This window comes from Carassius auratus, unplaced genomic scaffold (genome assembly GCF_003368295.1).
Source record: "Carassius auratus strain Wakin unplaced genomic scaffold, ASM336829v1 scaf_tig00050273, whole genome shotgun sequence".
NCBI lineage: Eukaryota > Metazoa > Chordata > Actinopteri > Cypriniformes > Cyprinidae > Carassius > Carassius auratus.
Window position 1 is genome coordinate 2972 of NW_020527146.1, and position 20700 is coordinate 23671.

At 36.9% G+C, this 20700-nt stretch overlaps 1 protein-coding gene across 2 annotated transcripts; it reads left to right on the top strand.

The window, feature by feature from the left end:
• The first annotated feature begins 4135 nt into the window (after positions 1–4135).
• On the top strand, positions 4136–19082 carry LOC113089564 (uncharacterized). Of its 2 annotated transcripts, XM_026256047.1 has the most exons (8): positions 4136–4373; positions 11323–11643; positions 12133–12471; positions 14404–14517; positions 14647–14678; positions 17992–18027; positions 18067–18283; positions 19032–19082. In XM_026256047.1, the coding sequence occupies exons 1-7, from the start codon at positions 4277–4279 to the stop codon at positions 18262–18264; spliced, it is 1137 nt and encodes a 378-aa protein (XP_026111832.1). In that variant the 5' UTR covers positions 4136–4276; the 3' UTR covers positions 18265–18283; positions 19032–19082. The 2 variants fall into 2 exon arrangements, with proteins under 2 accessions (XP_026111832.1, XP_026111831.1); XM_026256046.1 differs by having other exon boundaries at positions 17992–18283.
• Positions 19083–20700: the final 1618 nt, after the last annotated feature.

Consider the following 20700-nt stretch of genomic DNA (forward strand, 5'->3'; position numbering starts at 1 on the left):
GGATATTTTTTTTTACCTTTTATGACAGTCTTGGGCATGTCAAAGATTAGTAACTGTAGATTAGCTTTGATGTATTGTTAGTTTTGTGGCAGCATTAGATTTTAATTTTTTCTCCCTCATTTATTGTTGGTGGCTGTTTTTGTCCCATTGACTTCCATTATAACGACATTTTTTTGATTGCAAAGCCATGACACCATATAATCATGCACTCTTGGTTGTTGGTGGTTTTCCCTGTTGGGAAGAGGTAACATTTGTTATTTTTACAGTTGATCACTAGGTGGGACCATTAACCCTTTAGGCCTGTGCAAAAAAAGGCTTAGTTTCTGGCCTGTATATAGAGTTATATGGAGTTTAACAGCAAATTATAGTGTGTGTGTGTGTGTGTGTGTGTGTGTGTGTGTGTGTGTGTGTGTTTGTGTGTGTGTGTGTGTGTGTGTGTTTGAGAGAGAGAGAGAGAGAGAGTGTGGGAGAGACCTTTGTTTACTTACCTTGATGTATCTGAAAAAAATCCAAATATGCACCTCATGCTCTCAGAACTACATGGACTAAACAATAAAAAAAAGAAGTGTGTCTATGCACCTGCTGACTTTTGATGGTGAAGAGAACGGAGGGCCTATGTGTGAAATACTTGTCTTTTCTTGATGGTGAAGCCAGTTTAAAACCTTTAAATCTTATAAAAAAAACCTACTTTGAACATAATTGATTATGGACCAAAATGCAATACCAACTTCAAATAAGCAGCAACTCGCTGGAGGGGTCAAGCTGCATAATCATTTCTAAAACTCTGGTTCAAGTCAAGCCCTTTCTCGTATTGCTTGCTGCTCTTCTCACCATCAAATGACCAGAAGGATGGCATGCAAGTGTTTAAATCCATGTACTGTTTTGTTTAGTCTATACTTATCACCACCATTAAAAGGCAGCAGGTGCATAAATACACTTTTGTATACTCCATGTAGTTCTGAGAGCTGAGGTGTACATTTAGATTTTCTCAAATACATCAAGGTAAGTGCGCAAAAGTCTCTCTCTCTCTCTCTCTCTCTCTCCTACACACATACACACAATATAATTTGCTGTTATACTCCACATAACTCTATATACAAGTCAGAAACTAAGCTTTTTTTTTGCACAGGCCTATCTAAAGGGTTGATGGTCCCACCTAGTGATCAACTGTAAAAAATAACAAATTTTACCTCTTCCCAACAGGGAAAACCACAAACAATCAAGAATGCATGATTATGTTTCATGGCTTTGCAATCAAAAATGTAATTATAATGGAAGTCAGTGAAAAAAAAACATCCACCAACAATAAATTAGGGGAAATTTTTTTTATCTAATGCTTATAGCAGTTTAATTGAGTGAATGTTTTCACCGTGAACATAACAAAAGGGTAGTGAATTTGAACAATGCACAAGGGATACATAATAATTTTTATTTGGCACCAGCCGCAATTAATGTTGACAGTTAGCAGGAGTGTGGTGGGGGTGCGAGGTCTGTTTTGACCAATGGATGGAGACCTCAAGGCAGTGGCCTTAATGCTTATCTGAAGATTTGTCTTTATAGATTACAGTTTACATTGTACTTACTGAAGTACACCTCTGCATGCAGACACCCAACTGTACAAATTCATTTATAGATTTAAAACCCAGTCCTGAACCGGGAGAACCATGTTCTGCAGAGTTCAGTTCCAACACACTTGCTTGGACATTGCTACTGATCCTGAAGACCTTGCTTAGCTTAGGTGTGTTTATTTGGGGTAGCTAAACTTTGCAGGACACTGGCCATCTAGGAGGAGGACTGAGAGTCCTGACATTAGCATTTACATTCAGTGCATGTGATTTATCAACACTGAGTACATCTTAAAATGTACAGCTCATGAAAAATAAAAGTTCTAGATGGACAAACATTAAATGCATAAACCAGTGTGAATAAAAAATATATTAAAATACATTTGGAGGTAGGTTGAAAAAGCCAGAATGGGAAGTTTTAAAGTACAGCTTGAAGTGTGAATTTATTCTTGTACACAGATATGGCATATTCATGGTAGTACACATGAAATTAATGTATTTATTTGCCATTTTACGTAAATGGAAATCCTGTCTCCCCCTCTAGTGGACATTAAGTGTAAGACCTTCATTGCTCAGATAATGAAAGTCACTAGGATTTTTTGAGAAGGAAATTTGGTGAAACATTAAAATTTTAGTCGTTGTCAATTACTCTCATAATAAATCATAATAATGTTCAAATATATGTTGGCTTTCTCAAGGCCAACAAAGAAGACTAAAAGAAAAACCATTCAATTTAGTATGGAATAAAACAAATATTACTAATTTATTTCATAAATTTAACTATAGTAATTTTCCCAATTAATTATTAATGTCACACACACCTACCTAGTGCCTTTTGACTTAAAAGATGAGAGTGGTAAATGTTACAGACATATTATTATGGAACTGTTCAGTCTATTATTGATTTTTATTTCCACTCCACTTTTATCCAAGGAGACAAAACTATTTGCACTGTATTTACAGTGGGACAATATTCATACAATACTATAACCTAGAAATAATTTAAAGGCGTGACTTGCAAGTCACAGCAGCACGAATTATGTGCGCAGCAACATCTGACTCAAATATTATGTTAATTAACAGTGAGCGGTGGTTTCAGACACTACTCATATAAGACTCTTATTCTGAAAGAATGTAAGCTCGAGTTGAAGGCGGAGCGATCCGACCAATCAGATGAAAGGAGCGTTTCAGCTCCGCCCACAAGTGCGAATGAAATATTGAAGCCATAAGCCGTTTTTTAAAGTCCCCGTGAAAAGGAAGTTGCAAACGGCTTTTCTCCAGTGTAGTGACGTATTTCCGAGAGAAACGGAATAATAAATGAGGAAAATAGTGGGCGTGGCTTATTTTCCAACTAGCACCTGATTGGATCTTGATAAGTAGGTGTGTTCAATTGCATGAGACATGGTTCATTTCAACTCACCGTCGTCAAACTTTGTGAGGTACCAACGGTGTACACTGACGGGACAGCGTTGTCTGTTAATGACAGATATTTCAAGAACCCCATTACGTGTTCAGTTCTACTTTTTGGAGTATTCGCGCGTGAAGTGCTTCGAGCACATCCGTGAACACTCTGTTATCCCTCCTTCCTCGAAATGTAATAAAATCGATCCATCTGGACCGTAACGAGGGAATTTCAGGGAAAGGGAAAAGTGTTCCGTGAGTTCCACAACCAAAAATTCACCTCCTCGGCATCTCTCCTTTCACGCGCTGTCAATGCTCGCAAACACACAGGCAGCCTGTCTACTGTCAGTTGGAGGGGCGTGATTACGGATTAAGCAGACGCCCAATTCCTCAAGCCTACGTCATCAGTGAAGGTCTGCAGAGGGGAGGGGCATTTTCAGATTTTGATTAAAGATTATGAAGCCAAAAAATTTTTTTGTGTGGATTGACTCGCATGGATGAATTGTTCAGCACAAAACGATCAATTTAGGCGAACAAAGTAAATATAGTCATTTTGATTTCATGTGTACTTTAACCCAAAACGACAAAATGAGAAATCAAGTCAAAAACTCATTTTCCGTTTGTTAACCTAGATGGAATAACGAATAAGCGAGCCATTTTTCCATTTCTCGTTATTTAATTCATGTTCTCTCACTTGAATCCTCTTGAGTTTTTCGTTTTCTGTTTTTTAATTTGAAACGGATTTGAAATGGACGGAAGATACCCTGATTTTATATGACCATGCTCTGCAGCTTCGTTAAAAAAAAAATTATTTAACACAACATAAATAAAAATGCATCTAAAATGTCAAATCTATTCTTTCCTGCAATGATGCAGTTTTACATGTATGTTCTTTAAATTCAAATATGAGGTCATGTTGTTACATATCGATCACACGGTTTCACGTAATAACAAACAAATAAATAACAAAGTTTCACGTGATATTAATTTCAGGTCAAACTACAGTATAATATAGTTAACTATATTCATAACGTTTCTGCTCAAAAGCCTTCAAATTTAGACGATCGAACCCAACAGTGTTTATGTTGTAGGCTACTATCACCATCAAGCAGCATTTAAACAGCACTGGTCGTGCGGCACGTCTCACGTCATCGCGCTGCGGTGCGTAAGGAGCCTACCAAATAACATTTTCACTTTTCACTGCTGGCAATGCTCTAATAAGCTGAAAGCCAAACACCGTAAAACCATAATAATAATACGACTGCACAATTGGCTTCGGGTTTAATGTAGAGAAACAACATTGCGCTATTATGTATCAAAATATGGTTTATTTATTTTTTTTAAACCTGGAAAAAATGAAGCTTCTCTTTGTTTCGCCTTTATTATTCTGGTGTTTTCTCGGCCATGGTAAGATATTTAGGCTTTTCTCTCTCTTCCAGTGTTCTGACGACTTGTGTTACATGTGTTATCCGAAAATTTGCGGTTAAAGCCGTGTTTTCATTCAAAACAGTAGGCTACCATGCGTAGGATGCTCGTGTGCACAACAAAAGATGTGGTCTACGTCTGCGTCAGGGCTGAGTTTATCTGGCATAACGGACTACTGTGCCAATGACGAGCCCATCATGCAGGAACACTATTGTTCTTCTGTATTGGCAGTATTCTGTGTTCTGTAAATACTAGACAGATCGATGAAGAAGCCTATATTGCTCCGCATAATGATCATCGCGTCACTCATCAGCAGCAGAGCAAAATCCGCAATAAACAGCCTGAGTAAAAAATAAGGCTCTGTGATGAAGCTACAGTAGCTGAAAACCATGACCATATTGGAGAATGCCACTTTATATAGTTGTGATTTTTTGTCAGTATTAGCCTACTGAATGTTTTCACTGAATCTGTAATATTTGTCTGTGAGTCCTTCAATTGTCTTCAGTATGAAGATGGATTTTAAAATCATACAGTCATTGCTGCACAGTGGAGGACATAGTACACAAATCAAGTTGAGTAAAAGTACAGATACATGAAATATTACTCCAGTAAAAGTACTCCTTTTTCAATTTTACTCAAGTGAAAGTACAAAAATACTCGATTTTTTTATGCAAAATAACTTAAAGGGTTAGTTCACCCAAAATGAAATGAAAATTATGTCATTAATAACTCACCCTTATGCTGTTCCAAACATGTAAGGCCTCCTTTTATCTTTAAAACACAGTTTAAGATATTTTGGATTTAGTCCGAGAGCTCTCAGTCCCTCCATTGAAGCTGTGTGTACGGTATACTGTCCATGTCCAGAAAGATAAGAAAAACATCATCAAAGTAGTCCATGTGACATCAGAGGGTCCGTTGGAATTTTTTGAAGCATTGAAAATACATTTTGGTCCAAAAATAGCAAAAACAACGACTTTATTCAGCATTGTCTTCTCTTTCGTGTCTGTGTGAGAGAGAGTTAAAATCAAAGCAGCTGGATATCCGGTTCGCGAAGGAATCATTCAGTTCACCAAATCGAACTGAATCGTTTTAAACGGTTCGCATCTCCAATACACATTAATCCACAAATAACTTAAGCTGTTAACTTTTTAATGTGGCTGATACTCCCTCTAAGTTCAAACAAACCAATATCCCGGAGTAATTCATTGACTCAAACAGTACACTGACTGAGCTGCTGTGAAGAGAGAACTGAAGATGAACACCGAGCCGACCATTGGCAACCATTGTCTGAGAAAAATCGCGGTCCTACTGTTGCAATACCCGTGACAGGAGGAGGAGTCTGGCTTGGTTTCACTTTAAAATCGGTTAAAAATAAAGTAAATAATACAATTTCCTTCAAACTGACAAGCTAAACCAACATATCTGATTATTACAGGGGTTAGGGCTCATTAATAATTAAGTTCTGGGCAGAGAGGAGTCAGAAATACTAGACAAGAATCACTGCTGGTTAGCTTTCTCCACTGAGCTCACAACGAGCAAATTTATTCTTATTTAAGACCTTTTAAAAATATTTTTACGGCGATCGCACGCAACCTACCCGTTAGACCACACCAAGAGCTAAATTCAGATGTTCCTGAACTGTTTAAAGTAATAACATGATATATTCGCGGCAGCCAACTGTCCGCGAGCTCGCGATGTATTTCTCTGAACACTTGAAGTCCACAGAGAATTTACAGCCTTTCACATTAAAACAGAATAATATAAGAATATATTATACACATGAAAATGAGTGTTTATATAAATGAGTGATTGCTCAGCGCTGCATGGTAAAGCAGGAACACTGCGACCAAAATGGTCGCATATGCATCACTGATTATTTTTGTACCTACTTGTGTGTTATGCTATGATTTAATATGAGCATTTATTAAAACAGAAATGTGTATTTTAAGAATACGTTTTATAACATGCTCCGAGCATTCAACACATCAAGTTGGCTTCAACCCCGCGCTGCGGGAAAGCTGAACTGAGCAGCTGGTGACTCGCGCTGTGTTCGGTGTGTGAGAGAGAGCCGCGTCTCACGGACAGCAACACTGAACCGAGCTCTCGTTCAGGACGTTCACGTCCTCCTGCACCTGAACGAACAAATACAAATCGCAGTTTAAATAAACAGAAAAAAAAAGAGCGAAAAGCGAAAGAGCTCAATTCAGCAACGCAGTGTTCTGGTGTTCAGGGAGCAAGCAGAGACGCGTCTCAAAGTCTTCTTGCTTTTGTACTGACAACAAATACATACAAAATATGTCGAAATACCCGTCTTGGAAAGTGTGTTCGAAAAAGTATGTGGTTATGTCTCAAGTGAAAGTAAAGAGTTGCAAAAAAATCGGATGTGTATCATTATAATGGATGCGTTTGTCTCTTAAAGGGACCGCGTCTAATTTACTAGCTCTGCTGTCAGTGTCTTTAATGTATGAAAGTAAATCACTCACTGCTCTTGATTGAATTACCTTGTAGTAGAAGAATTTATCCAAAGTCAATCCAAAAATCAGATAGAATTGTTTTACTAGTGGGTGCAGGCCGCTAGTTCATTTATGTAAGTGAGTATGGCAAAATAGTGATTTGTGAAATATTATACCCAAAAATTCTTCATACTGTAGGCTACCACTGAAATTGATTTAAAAAAAAAAAATAATTAAGGACCTGCCCATGTTTTGCTTAAGTGTTTCTTTCTTTAATTGCTAATGCAACCTTTTCACACCACAGACTGAACAAAATTAAGCATTGCTTGCTCGGTAACTGTTCAACAAAGTATTGATAGTTGTGTAAATATTGTCATACTGATAGTTGTCTGAAGTTTTGGTTGATTCCATTACATATCTTTTCATCAAAGTTATCCGAAATTATCAAGATGAATTTGTTCTGAGTTATTGTCATATTTTATTACCAAATTCTAAACTACAGCAAATAAACTGTGATAATATGAGAAATGTTGAAGGTGTCTGGATACATTTTGGTTTGATTGTGTATTTTATTTTACAGTGAAGACTATGCAGTGCTATTTTAAATTAACAAAAACAAACTTAAATATTTTGTTTGATATTTGGCAATGAAGACCAGGAGTCAGAGATAAGTTCATTAAATAATAATAATTTTACTTGAAGAAAATAGTTTGCAATTTCATCAGCAGAAGTCAGCTTCAATACTCTCGACGGAGTTAGTAGGCCGCCCCCCGTACAACTCAAAATCAACCACAGTTATACCCTGACAGAGGATACTAATTGTGTCAGTACATAAGTCAACAAAATTATGATTGGTTCCAAAACCTAGATAAACTCTCCAAAGACGTATATCTGATACGCTGGACACTGGCAGTTGATCGTTTGTCCTGGGACTGTCTGACCTTCTCCTGTACAGACACATACACAGAGAACTTCAAATTCAAGGCTTTCTAGCACTGGCGAGTGTCTTATCATTACATTTGGATACACACACGTAATATGTGGACATTAATTTTGAGGAAAATAAATACAGGGTAGAACAGGATTCTTTAATATCTCATAAGCGCACATAAGGTTACACATTTCACTCTTGCCATAACTTGATTAATAGTCAAACAAGAAATCATGTAATAATGTAATTAATACAAAATACTTGCCATATACATTCATCTACTTACTTAATCCCACAATATCTGCACTTGCACTAGTCTTTCTTCACATAATGTATTTTCCAGTGAATCATTCTGTGTGTCCCTCTTCTTGGAAAGTGTCCTCCATCTATATATACTTTCATCAACATACCTTTTGTAAATACCTCTCTTCCTCCTACAGCTACTTCACACTTACCCTCTAAAACAAAACATTTATCCAAGAAACTTAAGACTAAATTTGCATATTCATTAACCAGATTTAACAAATTAAAGAAAACCGCATACACTATAACTAATTCATTTTTTTTAAGTTTAAATCCTTCCGATTTAACACCTAATTTTCAGTAATGTGTGATAACTTGAGAAATATGTTGTCAGTTGTCAGTACTATTAAAATAAGATCAAATTGAATGGTATTTAGGAGATTGTAGTTTTTGCATTATAACTATATTGGGCCTTATTGAAGTTTATTAAAAAAATGAATATTTATAAATGTTTTATTTATGCACATAAATACATTTGAAATATTACATGAGTTTGAATGAGTTTAAATTGATTAGAAATAGTTCATAGAAGCAAAGTTTGATTGAAGTTTGATTGAGTCTAATGGGATTTGGAGCTTGGCTCATCTGAACATCCTGTCAATTAAAGTCTAAGGGATTTTTATGATTTTTAATATTTATTTTTATGAAAACTGTAAGTCCAATCAGTAAGAAAAGATATAGCACACCTCATCTGTTCAAAGACTTGAAAATGTTTCATTTATGTGCATAAATAAAAAAGTCATAAAAAATATTCATAATTGTTTTATAAACTTTCATAAAACCCAATATAGTAGTTATGAAGTATATAATACTAATTATTTTTATCAAGTTATCACACATTACTGAAAAAGTGAAGAAGGGACACTATGATAGTTATCTATTTTCATGTTGTGCATATAATAGTACTCACAAAAGGACTCATACTTGAAAAGATACATGTCCATTGTGTAACTGCATCATCTATACAAACCATTGTGCTTGGACCCCTTATGATCACCTTGATTTAAACTGCATTGTTTCAGTTATCTTGTGTGTCGTTGCCCACAATGCGACGGTGACAGGACTGTGAAATGGCAAACATGAGAAAAATAGGCATGACTTATTTCGCATCCAGCTAGACAACCCTGCCGTAGCTATTATCATAGCCTAGGCTTTTTATTAAAAAGAAAACAGCAAGGGACCATGGAAAAAAAATATTACAGGTTTTTTATTTTTTTATTTATTAATTTTTTTGCAGCGGGGCAGCTCAAGAATGTTGGGCACACAAGTACTGTGGTTCTTTTGCCCCATGGCCAAGCCAACATCAAAGTTAGTTCACTAACTTTTAATTCTAGTTAATCCTAAAATTCGACATTAATAACTTTTAGCAGCATCAGTCGCACACATGCTCACAAGATCCTCCGGTTCTTATTCAGTTCAATGAAGACTCACACCTTAAATGTTTCATTTAAATCAGTGAGTTGTCGACTCTAGAACAGCTGCAATCGGATCATTCTAATTCGTAAACGAATCGTTTGGTGCGATTTGCTATCCGATTTAATGATATATTATAAGGAGTAACGATATGTTTTATAAAATGTAGTGAAGTAATAAGTACTATCTTCTCCTTTGGAATGTAGCTAGTAGAATGTGGAGAACGTGGAAAGTAAAAGTTACTCAAAATAAAAATACTCCAGTAAACAGATTCTTGAAAATTAGTAAGTACAGTAATGAAGTAAAGCTACTCTGTTACTGACCACCACTGCTGCTGGAATGTGTTCAAATATGCAGGAGATGCTGGATAACTGTGTTTAACTACTCAGGACATACAAGAGCTTCGTGAACAACTATAACAAATATAAGTCAGTCATTATAATAACATTTCAGTCATTATAATATTCATTCCATTGTCTGAAAACGAAACATTAAAATATAGTAATAAAAACAGTTTATTGAGAATTTGGCTGAATTAAAATGCAGTAGGCCATGTGAGCATAGGGAGGAAATACAATACGACGCGCTTACGTCATAAATATGCTAATTAGCGCATGATGTCATCTAGCGACATTTAGCGACTTTTCAGGCGGGGTTTAGCTACTTTCCACTGAAAGAAGTTGGCAACACTGCGGGAGTTCATGTTCTCATGATTTACTTTTATGAATTAAAATGTTTTATTTTTATACAAATTAATTTAAAGGGAAACTAAAGGCTACCTCTCGTTCGGCACAAATCCAAAGGCTTCCATATTCGCAACACAACCTGTCCTCTACAAAGGCTATAACAGCACACAGTGATGCTCTGGTCATGCTGAATGCAACAACAGACTATTTCAATTGAGCATTGTAACTTTTATATGTTTCTTTGTATGTGTTTTGTTTTGATAATAAACAGGCTGAGATGTCAAGATAGCACAAATGTTGTGTGAGCACATGAGGCGCCAGTGCGATCACTGCATTGTTTTCCCAACTGTTATTCGTAATATACAGTAGTCAGATACCAACACTCGTTGGTCATACAAGCAAGACATCATTCATCACTGTAAAGACTTGGCAAAATAAAAATGATGATGATAATAATAATAAAGAATGATAACTGTAAACTTTTACAAAATAGGGAGCGGCTTTCCGCCTCATAATGAATGTTAGATCGCGTCAAAATGAATTGAAACTCAGCACTTTTTTTTTTCCTTTTGTTTTGTTAATCTGTGAAATATATTTATGTTTTTGTGCCCTGATCCACAGCTGCGCTTCACTGTTTCAACGGCAAACGCTTGAACAGTTCACTGACGAATTTGCCGTTCATATACTGAAAGACATGAATTTTGCTTGTATCGTTTTTTATTTATTTATTTCTTTTTTTACAGTTAGCGAGTCTTGTGTAGTACCGTGTTTTAACTAAAACATGTTGGCCATTAGCCTACATGAAATGCATCAATGCAATGATAATTCACCACATTCATGACTGATTAATCAGCCAGTATATAAATGGGAGAGACGGGCTCAATAGTATACTTGCAGCAAGTGCACAATAACTTTGTACATGACATCACTGCTGGTGGGAGGGGCCCCATCTCGTTCTTTGCCGGGGGACTTAAGATGTGCGGTACGCCACTGTGTGTTATTTTACTGTAGTATTCTAATCAAGGCAAAGATTTACATTAATGGTGTCAACTGCGGTGGAACAGAGCAGTTTTATTTCAAAGAATCTTCATTCATGTGGAAGAAATGGTGAATTGGTTAAAAATAGTAATTAATTTCTTCTGCAGGAGCATCTGGTGTTGATATTGATGAAGTGTCAGCGATGGAGGGAGATTCAGTCACTCTATACACTGATGTTAAGACAAACCAACAAGAGAGAATCAAATGGTATTTTAATGACATTCTCATCGCTGAAATCACTGGAGATCAGAGTAAGATCTGTACAGATGATCAGTGTGATGAGAGATTCAGAGACAGACTGAAGCTGGATCATCAGACTGGATCTCTGACCATCACAAACATCACAAACACAGACTCTGGAGAATATAAATTACTGATACATAGCAGCAACATGGACAGTGAAAATATCTTTAGTGTTGCTGTTCATGGTGAGTCATGTTTAAAAATTACTCTTATATGTCACGTCATTAATATATTCTTATTTATCATTTTGCAGTGACATTTAGATGTGATTTTATTTTTTTTATTTATATACAGCATATAGATGATTTACTTAAAACCACATTACTGTTAAAGTGTAATTTACCGAAATTTGAATTTATTTCAGTATGAGTTACAAGATTTTATTTTATTTTATTTGTTATTTATATATTTTTCATTTACCATCTACTGATCATCTCTTTAAATACGTCTCTTATTTCACAGTCTGTATGTGTTCCTCTCCCACCAGGAATCCAGAGTGCAAAGTATTTAGTTTCAAATCTCTTTAATAGCACACAATGTTAATGAAAGTTGCTTCCCAGATGAAGTCATGTTTTCAGGACATGTTTTATTACTTACATATTATACTCAGTTCTTTAATCTTATGTGATGTTTCCCCCAAAAGATCCTCCAGCAGCTGTTGGTTTGTGTTTCAGGTGTTTCTGCTGCTCAACGAGATAAAATGAAGAGAAAGTCAATGAAGGAGGGAGAATCTGTCACTTTAGATTCTGATGCAGTAAAAAACCCAAATGATTTACAGATGTGGTATTTTAATGACACTCGCATCGCTCAAATCAGTGGAGATCCCAATAAGACCTGCACAGATGTTGAGTGTAATGAAGGAACTGAGAGATTCAGAGACAGACTGAAGCTGGATCATCAGACTGGATCTCTGACCATCACAAACATCACAAACACAGACTCTGGACTTTATGAACTACAGATCATCAGCAGCAGATTCAGCATCATAAAGACATACAACGTTAGTGTCACTGGTGAGTATCAATGAAATCATTCAGTGCTTTTTCACTTGAACAGTTTTAGAAAACAGATAGATTTAAATTGTCTCATTAAATGTTTTTGTTGTGGCTTGTTTGAAGAAGTGAGCTTTGATTCAACATATATTAAGCTGAAATCTAATCTATCATGAGTTTTTGTCACCTCATACATTTTGAAACTTTTAGATAATGAATTTTGAAATTGTAAAAGTCTATTGTTAATACAAAACAAATAAATTATTAAATAAAATCATAATATTAGTCAGTTTTTCTGCTGTTTCTTGTTGCTGTTTTATCTGCTGTTCCTTACATTTACATTAACATTTAGCAGACGCTTTTATCCAAAGCGACTTACAGATGAAGACAGTGGAAGCAATCAAAAACAACAAAAAGAGCAATGATATATAAGTGCTATAACAAGTCTCAGTTAGGTTAACACAGTACACGTAGCATGGGATTTTAACTAATATAATAAATAAAAAGAAAACAGATAGAATAAAAAATAAAAGAATAGAGCAAGCTAGTTAGAGGTCTTTACACATACACACACACATACATATACAATTGCATAATAAATGAAAAGAAAATAGAATACAAAAAGATTAGAAAGGTAGTTAGATTTTTTAAAGAATAGAATTAGAATAGTGAGTGTTAAAGTTAGAGGGTCAAATAAAGATGGAAGAGATGTGTTTTAAGCCGATTCTTGAAGATGGCTAAGGACTCAGCTGCTCGGATTGAGTAATGGAGGTCATTCCACCAGGAGGGAACATTTAATTTAAAAGTCCGTAAAAGTGACTTTGTGCTTCTTTGGGATGGCACAATCAAGCGATGTTGACTTGCAGAACGCAAGCTTCTAGAGGCACATAAGTCTGAAGTAACAAATTTAGGTAAATGGGTGTAGAGCCAGTGGTAGTTCAATGCCTTGAATTTTATGCGAGCAGCTATTGGAAGCCAGTGCAAATTGATAAACAGAGGTGTGACGTGTATTCTTTTTGGCTCATTAAAAATGAATCTCGCTGCCGCGTTCTGAATTAATTGTAAAGGTTTGATAGAATTGGCTGGAAGACCTGCCAAGAGGGCATTGCAATAGTCCAGCCTGGACAGAACAAGAGCTTGAACAAGGAGTTGTGCAGCATGCAAATCTGCAGGATCGGACAGTTTCAGCAATGTTATCTGAGAAAGTCAGCTGACCATCAATCAGAACTCCAAGGCTTCTAGCTGATTTTGAAGGAGTTATGGTTGATGTGCCTAACTTGATGGTGAAATTGTGATGGAACGATGGGTTTGCTGGAATCAAAAGCAGTTCTGTCTTGGCAAGGTTGAGTTGAAGGTGATGGTCCATCATCCAGAAAGAAATGTCTGTTAGACAAGCTGAGATGCGAATAGTTACCATTGGATCATCAGGATGGAATGAGAGGTAGAGCTGAGTGTCATCAGCATAGCAGTGGTATGAAAAGCCATGTTTCTGAATGCCAGAACCTAATGATGCCATGTAGACAGAGAAGAGAAGTGGTCCAAGAACTGAGCCCTGAGGCACCCCAGTAGTTAGATGTTGAGACTTGGACACCTCACCTCTCCAAGATACTTTGAAGGACCTATCTGATAGGTAAGACTCAAACCATTGAAGTGTGGTTCCAGAGATGCCATTTGCCAGTAGGGTTGATAGGAGGATCTGGTGATTAACCGTGTCAAAAGCAGCGGACAGATCAAGCAGGATAAGTACTGAAGATTTGGATTCTGCTCTTGCCAGTCTTAGAGCTTCAACAACTGAGAGCAAGGCAGTCTCAGTTGAATGTTCCTTACACACCCACCAGATGCCACCTTATCAAATAAATCAATGTCATACAACTTTCTACTAAATATTGGTCAGAAGTACTAATAAAGTTGTTTATCAGTCCACCTCTAGTAATAATGACTGTCTTTCTTTAGCTGTTTCAGGTTCATCTGCTGCTGTAGCTGCTGTTGTTGTTTCTGTTCTGCTGGTTGCAGCTGCTGGTGTCATTTACTGTTACTGCTGGAGCTCTAATCAAGCAAGACAAAATGGCAAGTATTGGATACAGTTGATTTGAAAAGCTGGAATAATGAGATTTATTGTAAAAAATAAAATAAAAAACAGAGGCTTTAAAATACTTTTATCCTAATTGACCAAAGTATAATTTATTGTTCGTACAGGAAAAAGGAGGCAGCGCAATGATCATGAACTGGTGAGATACTATGTACAAAATCTGTCTGTCTGTAAAAACCTATGAATGTGCAGAACTGAGAACTGTTAAGGCCCCAATATACTTAAAGTGAACTGGTGTGATGTAATTTTAAACAAATGTCTTTTTTTTTTCTTTTTTTTTTTTATGCTTGCTTTGAGCTACTATTGGTCTGTAGTGATTATGCAATAGGTAGGTGTGGCACTTGGGCTCCTCCTTATTTGACAAGGAAGTCTTTCCAGCTGATTTATTCTGTTCAATCCGTTGAAATCAGACATTCGTAAGTAAAAATGTGAATAGAGACTCGGTTTTCCTGGCTTGACGCTGGTTGGTCGGCAACAGCTAGACTGTGACTGGGCAGGAGATGGCAGAAAGGAAGTGAGGAGACAGGAAGTGAGATGGGATTTGAAGAAGAAGGCAGGATAGATAGGAGTGTTTGGAATGTAATGCGGTCAAGAAAACTGAAAAAAAGGAGAAAGTAACATAATATAGATGAAACAGATAGTGAACAAAGTAAGACAATAGCAAATAAACAACAAGACGAAGAATATTAAGTGATCATGAAACCATCTCAGGAGGGGTCATCGTTTGGTAAATGGAATCTGATTCAGTTAACAAAGTCGATAAAAAATGGTTAAAGGTTAAAAATGCAAAAGTATTAAGAAGTGGAGCACTGCTGATTTTTGTAGGAATAAAACACAAGAGAAAGCTATAGAACTGAACAGAATAGATGGCAAGAGAATAAAGTGCATCTTGACTGGAAACAAGGCATTGATTCGAGGGGTTATCGCAGGAATACCGGTAAATGTCACAGAAGATCAAATCAGAGACAGTGTAATGGGGCAAAAGTGCTGCAGGTAAAACACCTAAGAACAACCAGAAATGGGGAGAAGTGTGATAGCCTGTCTTTAATAATTAAGTTGGATGAAGCAAGACTTCCAAGTAAGGTATATATAGGTTAACATGAGCTACGAAGTCAGGCCATACATCCCTCCCCCACTGAGATGTTTTAAGTGCCAAAGATATGGCAAACAAAGATGCAGTAGGTGTTTAGGTGAGTATGAGTATGGAGAATGTGGAGAAGGAGTAAAGCTTAAATTCTGTAACTGTGGAGGGGAGCACAGTACAGCCTACCGTGGATGTGAAGCTAGCAAGAGGGCAATGGAGGTGCAACAAGTGAGATCCCTGCAAGGAATAACTTATACAGAAGCTGTAAAGAAAGGAAAAGATCAAAACCAGATCTCAAAGAACATAAAAGTGGGTCTTGTGGGAAGTGTGAGACAATTGAGGCAAAGGAGGATTTGTTAGTTATGGGCAAAAATGAATTTGTCTTGTTTATGGTTGAGGTGATAAACTGCTCTGCACAGGCAGACAGGAAAACAGAAAAGATCAAAATAATAGTTAAATCAGCAAAAAAAAAAAAATCTAGAAGTAAAAGGGCTTAGCTGTGAGGTAGTGGAAGAAATGACAGTGGCAGGAAGTACAAGCTCGCAGACATGGGTTGGTGGCTCTCTGTATTAACTTTATTGCAATGGAACTCCAGAAGCCTTATAGCAAATGGACAGGAAGTCAATAGTTTTGTCTCAGATTTAGCAGATAGACCTCGTGTAATATGTGTGCAAGGAACATGGTTACAACCACAATTGGACATTGTTTTGTACGGATATACTTCAGGAGAGATAGAGAAGCAGGAAAAGGTGGAGGTGTAGCAACTTTTGTTAAAAGTGGGGTAAGATATAATGTTATTAGTGAAGGAAAAGAGCATGAATCTGTTGTAATTGAAGTATGGTCAGGGCAAAACAGTATAAAAATAGTCTGTATTTTTACAACCCTTGCAATAAATTAAGTACTGATACTGACTGTTGGAATTAGTTTGTGGATCGATGCAGGGAAAAATAATGGTATGTGGAGACTTTAATGCACACAGTACATTGTGGGGAAGTAAAACAGATATAAATGGATTGTAAGTAGAGAAATTTTTAGATGTTAAGGAGTTGGTGTGTATTAATGATGGAAAGGCCAAACGGTATAATAGTACAAGTAATACAGAAAGTGCTATTGATCTAACACTAGTGTCAATTGGAATTGCAGGAATTAGTGCGTGGGAAGTAAAAGGTAGGTCAACAGTGGGTAGTGATCACTACCCAAAAATAACTAGGATTGGCATAGAGGTACACCAGGATGAGGCAGTGAAAATACCAAGGTGGAAATTAGACATAAGGCAGACATTTAAAAAAAATTGTGAGATTAAGTGTGTGGAAATACTGAGTAGAGATATAACAGACGTGGAGGAGATGAATAGTGTAGTAGTTGCAACCATTATAGAAACAGCAGAAGAAACGATTCCAAAAAGTACAGAAAACAAACAGGGAAAAAGTGTGCCGTGGTGGAATGAGAGCTGTAGAATAGCAGTAATAAGAAGAAATAAAGCATTTAGTTAGCTTAAAGCTCATCACACACTGGAAACTTTAATTAACTACAATAGGGCACAAAATGTACTGTATACACAATAGATAACCAGTATAGGAATCAGACATTGTTGGAAAACCCTGGAATGAAAGAAAGTAGATTTGCACCAGGAGGAGATATGGACCTGCCTTTTATTATGCTTGAATTAAAAAGGGCTATCCTAAATGCGCGACAATCAACACTAAGGAAAGATGCTAAATGTTATAGCATGCTAGGGCATATGAGAGCTTTATTTAGGCTGATCAATATGATATGGAATGAAGGTAGAATCCCACTTGAATGGAAACAGGCAGTGATAGTCCCAATACTCAAACCTGGTAAGAAAGCTTTAGACCCGTCAAGTTATAGACCTATAGCTTTAACATCACAATTAGGGAAAATCATGGAAAGGATGGTAACAGATAGGTTAAGTTACTATATGGAAAGTAAGGGTCTCTTTTCAGTATATTATTCTGGATTTCGTAAGGGTGTCGGGAACAATGGTTTCTGTTTTGTGCTTAGAAGCAGGAGTAAGGAAAGCACAAACTAATAAGGAAAGTGTAATTGCTGTGTTCTTTGACGTTGAAAAAGCATATGATATGCTGTGGAAGGATGGACTTCTTATAAAACTTGTCAAATTAGGAATAAAAGGTTAATTATTTGGTTGTGTATTAGATTGAACAATAGAAGTTAAGGTTGGTACAGAGCAGTCAAGTAGGCATATAGCGGAAAATGGTACCCAACAATAGAGTCCTGCAATGGGTCGCGTACCCGGGTATCCTCAGCACTGTTATTTTTTTCTATTTATTCTGCTATTGAGAGAAAATTGCACAGCACATATTTACATATTCATCTTATGCTTACGCAGGGGCATGTCGTTGAAGAGAAACCTGCGAGAACGCAGGAGGAGGGTGTCGTTGAAGAGAAACCCGCGAGAACGCAGGAGCGTGTCATTCCAGAGAAACCCATGAGCATGCAGGAGCTTGACGTTGAAGAGAAACTCGCGAGCACACAGGAGCTTGACGTTGAAGAGAAACTCGCGAGCACCCAGGAGCTTGACGTTGAAGAGAAACTCGCGAGGACCCAGGTGCGGGACGTTGAAGAGAAACCCGTGAGCACCCAGGAGGGTGACGAAGAGTAGTCCGCGAGCATGCAGAGGGGTGAACCTTTTGTTCATTATCTGGCTCGTCTCGGTGTTCATCTTCAGTTCTCTTCACAGCAGTTCTGTCAGTGTACTGTTTGAGTACATGAATTACTCCGGAATATTGGTTTGTTTGAACTCAGAGGGAGTGTCAGCCACATTAAAAAAGTTAAAAGCTTAATTTATTTGTGGATTAATGCTTATTGGAGACGCGAACCATTTAAAACGTTTCAGTTTTATTTGGTAAACTGGTTCAAAAAGATCCGGTTACATCGAATGATTCGTTCGCGAACCGGATATCACAAACTGCTTTGATTTGAACTCTCTCACAACAGACACTGAAGAGAAGACTCTAAGATTCTAACTGATCCTCTGATGTCTGGCATTTATTAAATTCAACACACAGGGTAACTCCACACTTGGAAGGGAAGGAAGGAAGACACACGTACACAACTATCAGACTAAACAAACACTGACTGAACAGACTAGAGCTTAAACACACCGGATAACAATTCTGCTCTGAAGATGATGAGGATGAAGAACATCTTTATTTAGAACATTTTATTTTCAGTTCAGTGTTGAGTAAGTGTTTGATCTGTCACCTCGAACTATAAAGTAAGAATATGTAAAAGACAGAAATGAAAGCTTTAGCCTAAGTTCTGCCAGGAAGACTCAATTACGTCGTCAGTAATTTCCTTCATCATTATCCAATCACGTCTTTATATTTTGGTATAAAAGATCGTACTTACACATGTTTGAATCCGCAGATGCCGACGGGATAACAACCTCCACCCTCCCAACCACCACCAGGATGGTCCTGTCCTTACCTTCCAGGGGGGTCGGCTGCGCCCCTGCCTTCGTCTTCAGGCAGGAAATGCAGATTCGCTACCCTCGGATTACGAACCATGGACGGGGCCTTCCGCCAAAGAAATTTATAATCATGCTTGCTGAGTTGTCAATAGAAGTATGCTTCGTACATCATTTTATCTCCCGAGTCTTTCTGGTAGAACAAATGATCTCTACTCACCGTAGACAGAAACACTGAATGTTTTTGATGTCAGTTTAGCTCCACTCATCTGTTGTTCATAGAGTCCAGTGTGTTCAGTTCTGGTGTTTGTGATGGTCAGAGATCCAGTTTGATCGTCCAGCTTCAGCCTGTCTCTGAATCTCTCAGTATTGTTAAACGTGAAGAAGGTTTGTTTCTCAGTGCTGATTTTAGCTATGAGAGACCTTTCCGTTCCAAATTTCCAGGCTATGTCATAGTCTTCAGGTATCTCAGTAACATCAGTGTATAAAGTGACAATCTCCCTCCATCACTGTCACTGAATCAGCACCTGATGAACATGAATGATAGATTTCACACCTTGATTTTTTTTTTAAGTTATCTGCTGTAGAGCAAAATCAGTGTGTAAAGTTACAGTTTAATTGTGCTGAATATTTGACTCATTTTGTGTCTTGACTTTCCATGACTTTTTTAGACATTTATGGTGACTGCAAAAGTATTTAACAATTGATTTTTTTAGAAATACATTTTGAAGAAAAAAAATAGATAACATAAATAGAGACATGTACATTTGCTGTGGAGATTTAAATTATTTCCCACAGATTTTAGCTTTTTTTTTGGGGGGGGGGGGTAGTAAAATTCCACAGAAAAAAGAAAAGGAAACCTTATTTTAAATTAAGTATATCTTATAATAATGATTGAATAGGCTAATTCTTAATAAAAAAAATTAAACCCCACACACACACACATAACTTACCAATCAGACTCCTGCAGCTCAAACAGAACAAAACAAACATGTGAGTCATTTTTGTTCAGCGGTTCAGTGTCTGATCTAATAAAATCTCTTCTAAAGACGTCCCACAACAGAGTTTGACCCTCCTAGTTCACACGCTGCATTTGCATATGATATAATATTATAGTTCAACTGGCCCTTATTAAGACATTAACTGTTCTTAATGTGTGAAAATATTCTTTATTTGTATAATATAACATACTTTTTGTAAGTTAGTTGCCTGAATTTGTTAGATGGCTAAAAGTAGAGAAAAAACTATGTTGTGAGATTGTGTGGTTTAACTACATTTCATGGTAAAAGTGAATTAAAGTACTGATTTTTATATTGTTGTGTGATGTGTATTTATTCAGCTCTTAATGTTTGTGTATGAAACAAAAACTAAAACAAAGTGCAAGGTTAAAGCTGTCTGCCATCTCCCAGTATCAGATTTGTTCAGCTTCTGAGTCAAACTGAAAGCTGCTATCTTTAAAATGAGCCACGTTTGAGTTGGTGAATGCATGAACCAAAGAAATATATCTTTCACGTAATACTGGGAGAGAGGAAGAGGAATAAGCACTGAAAGCTGAACTGATGGTCAGTTTGTATGTTGAAATGAGTTTGTTTAACTGGATGGATTAATTGTCCCATTTGATCATTTTAA

What these genes read in the sequence shown, in the direction of transcription:
- LOC113089564 (XM_026256046.1), top strand. Translation starts at nt 4,277, where the DNA reads ATGTATCAAAATATGGTTTATTTATTTTTTTTAAACCTGGAAAAAATG. An exon ending in CTTTAGTGTTGCTGTTCATG is followed by an intron (nt 11,644 to 12,132) that starts GTGAGTCATGTT and finishes TTTGTGTTTCAG; the next exon opens with GTGTTTCTGCTGCTCAACGA. An exon ending in ATACAACGTTAGTGTCACTG is followed by an intron (nt 12,472 to 14,403) that starts GTGAGTATCAAT and finishes GTCTTTCTTTAG; the next exon opens with CTGTTTCAGGTTCATCTGCT.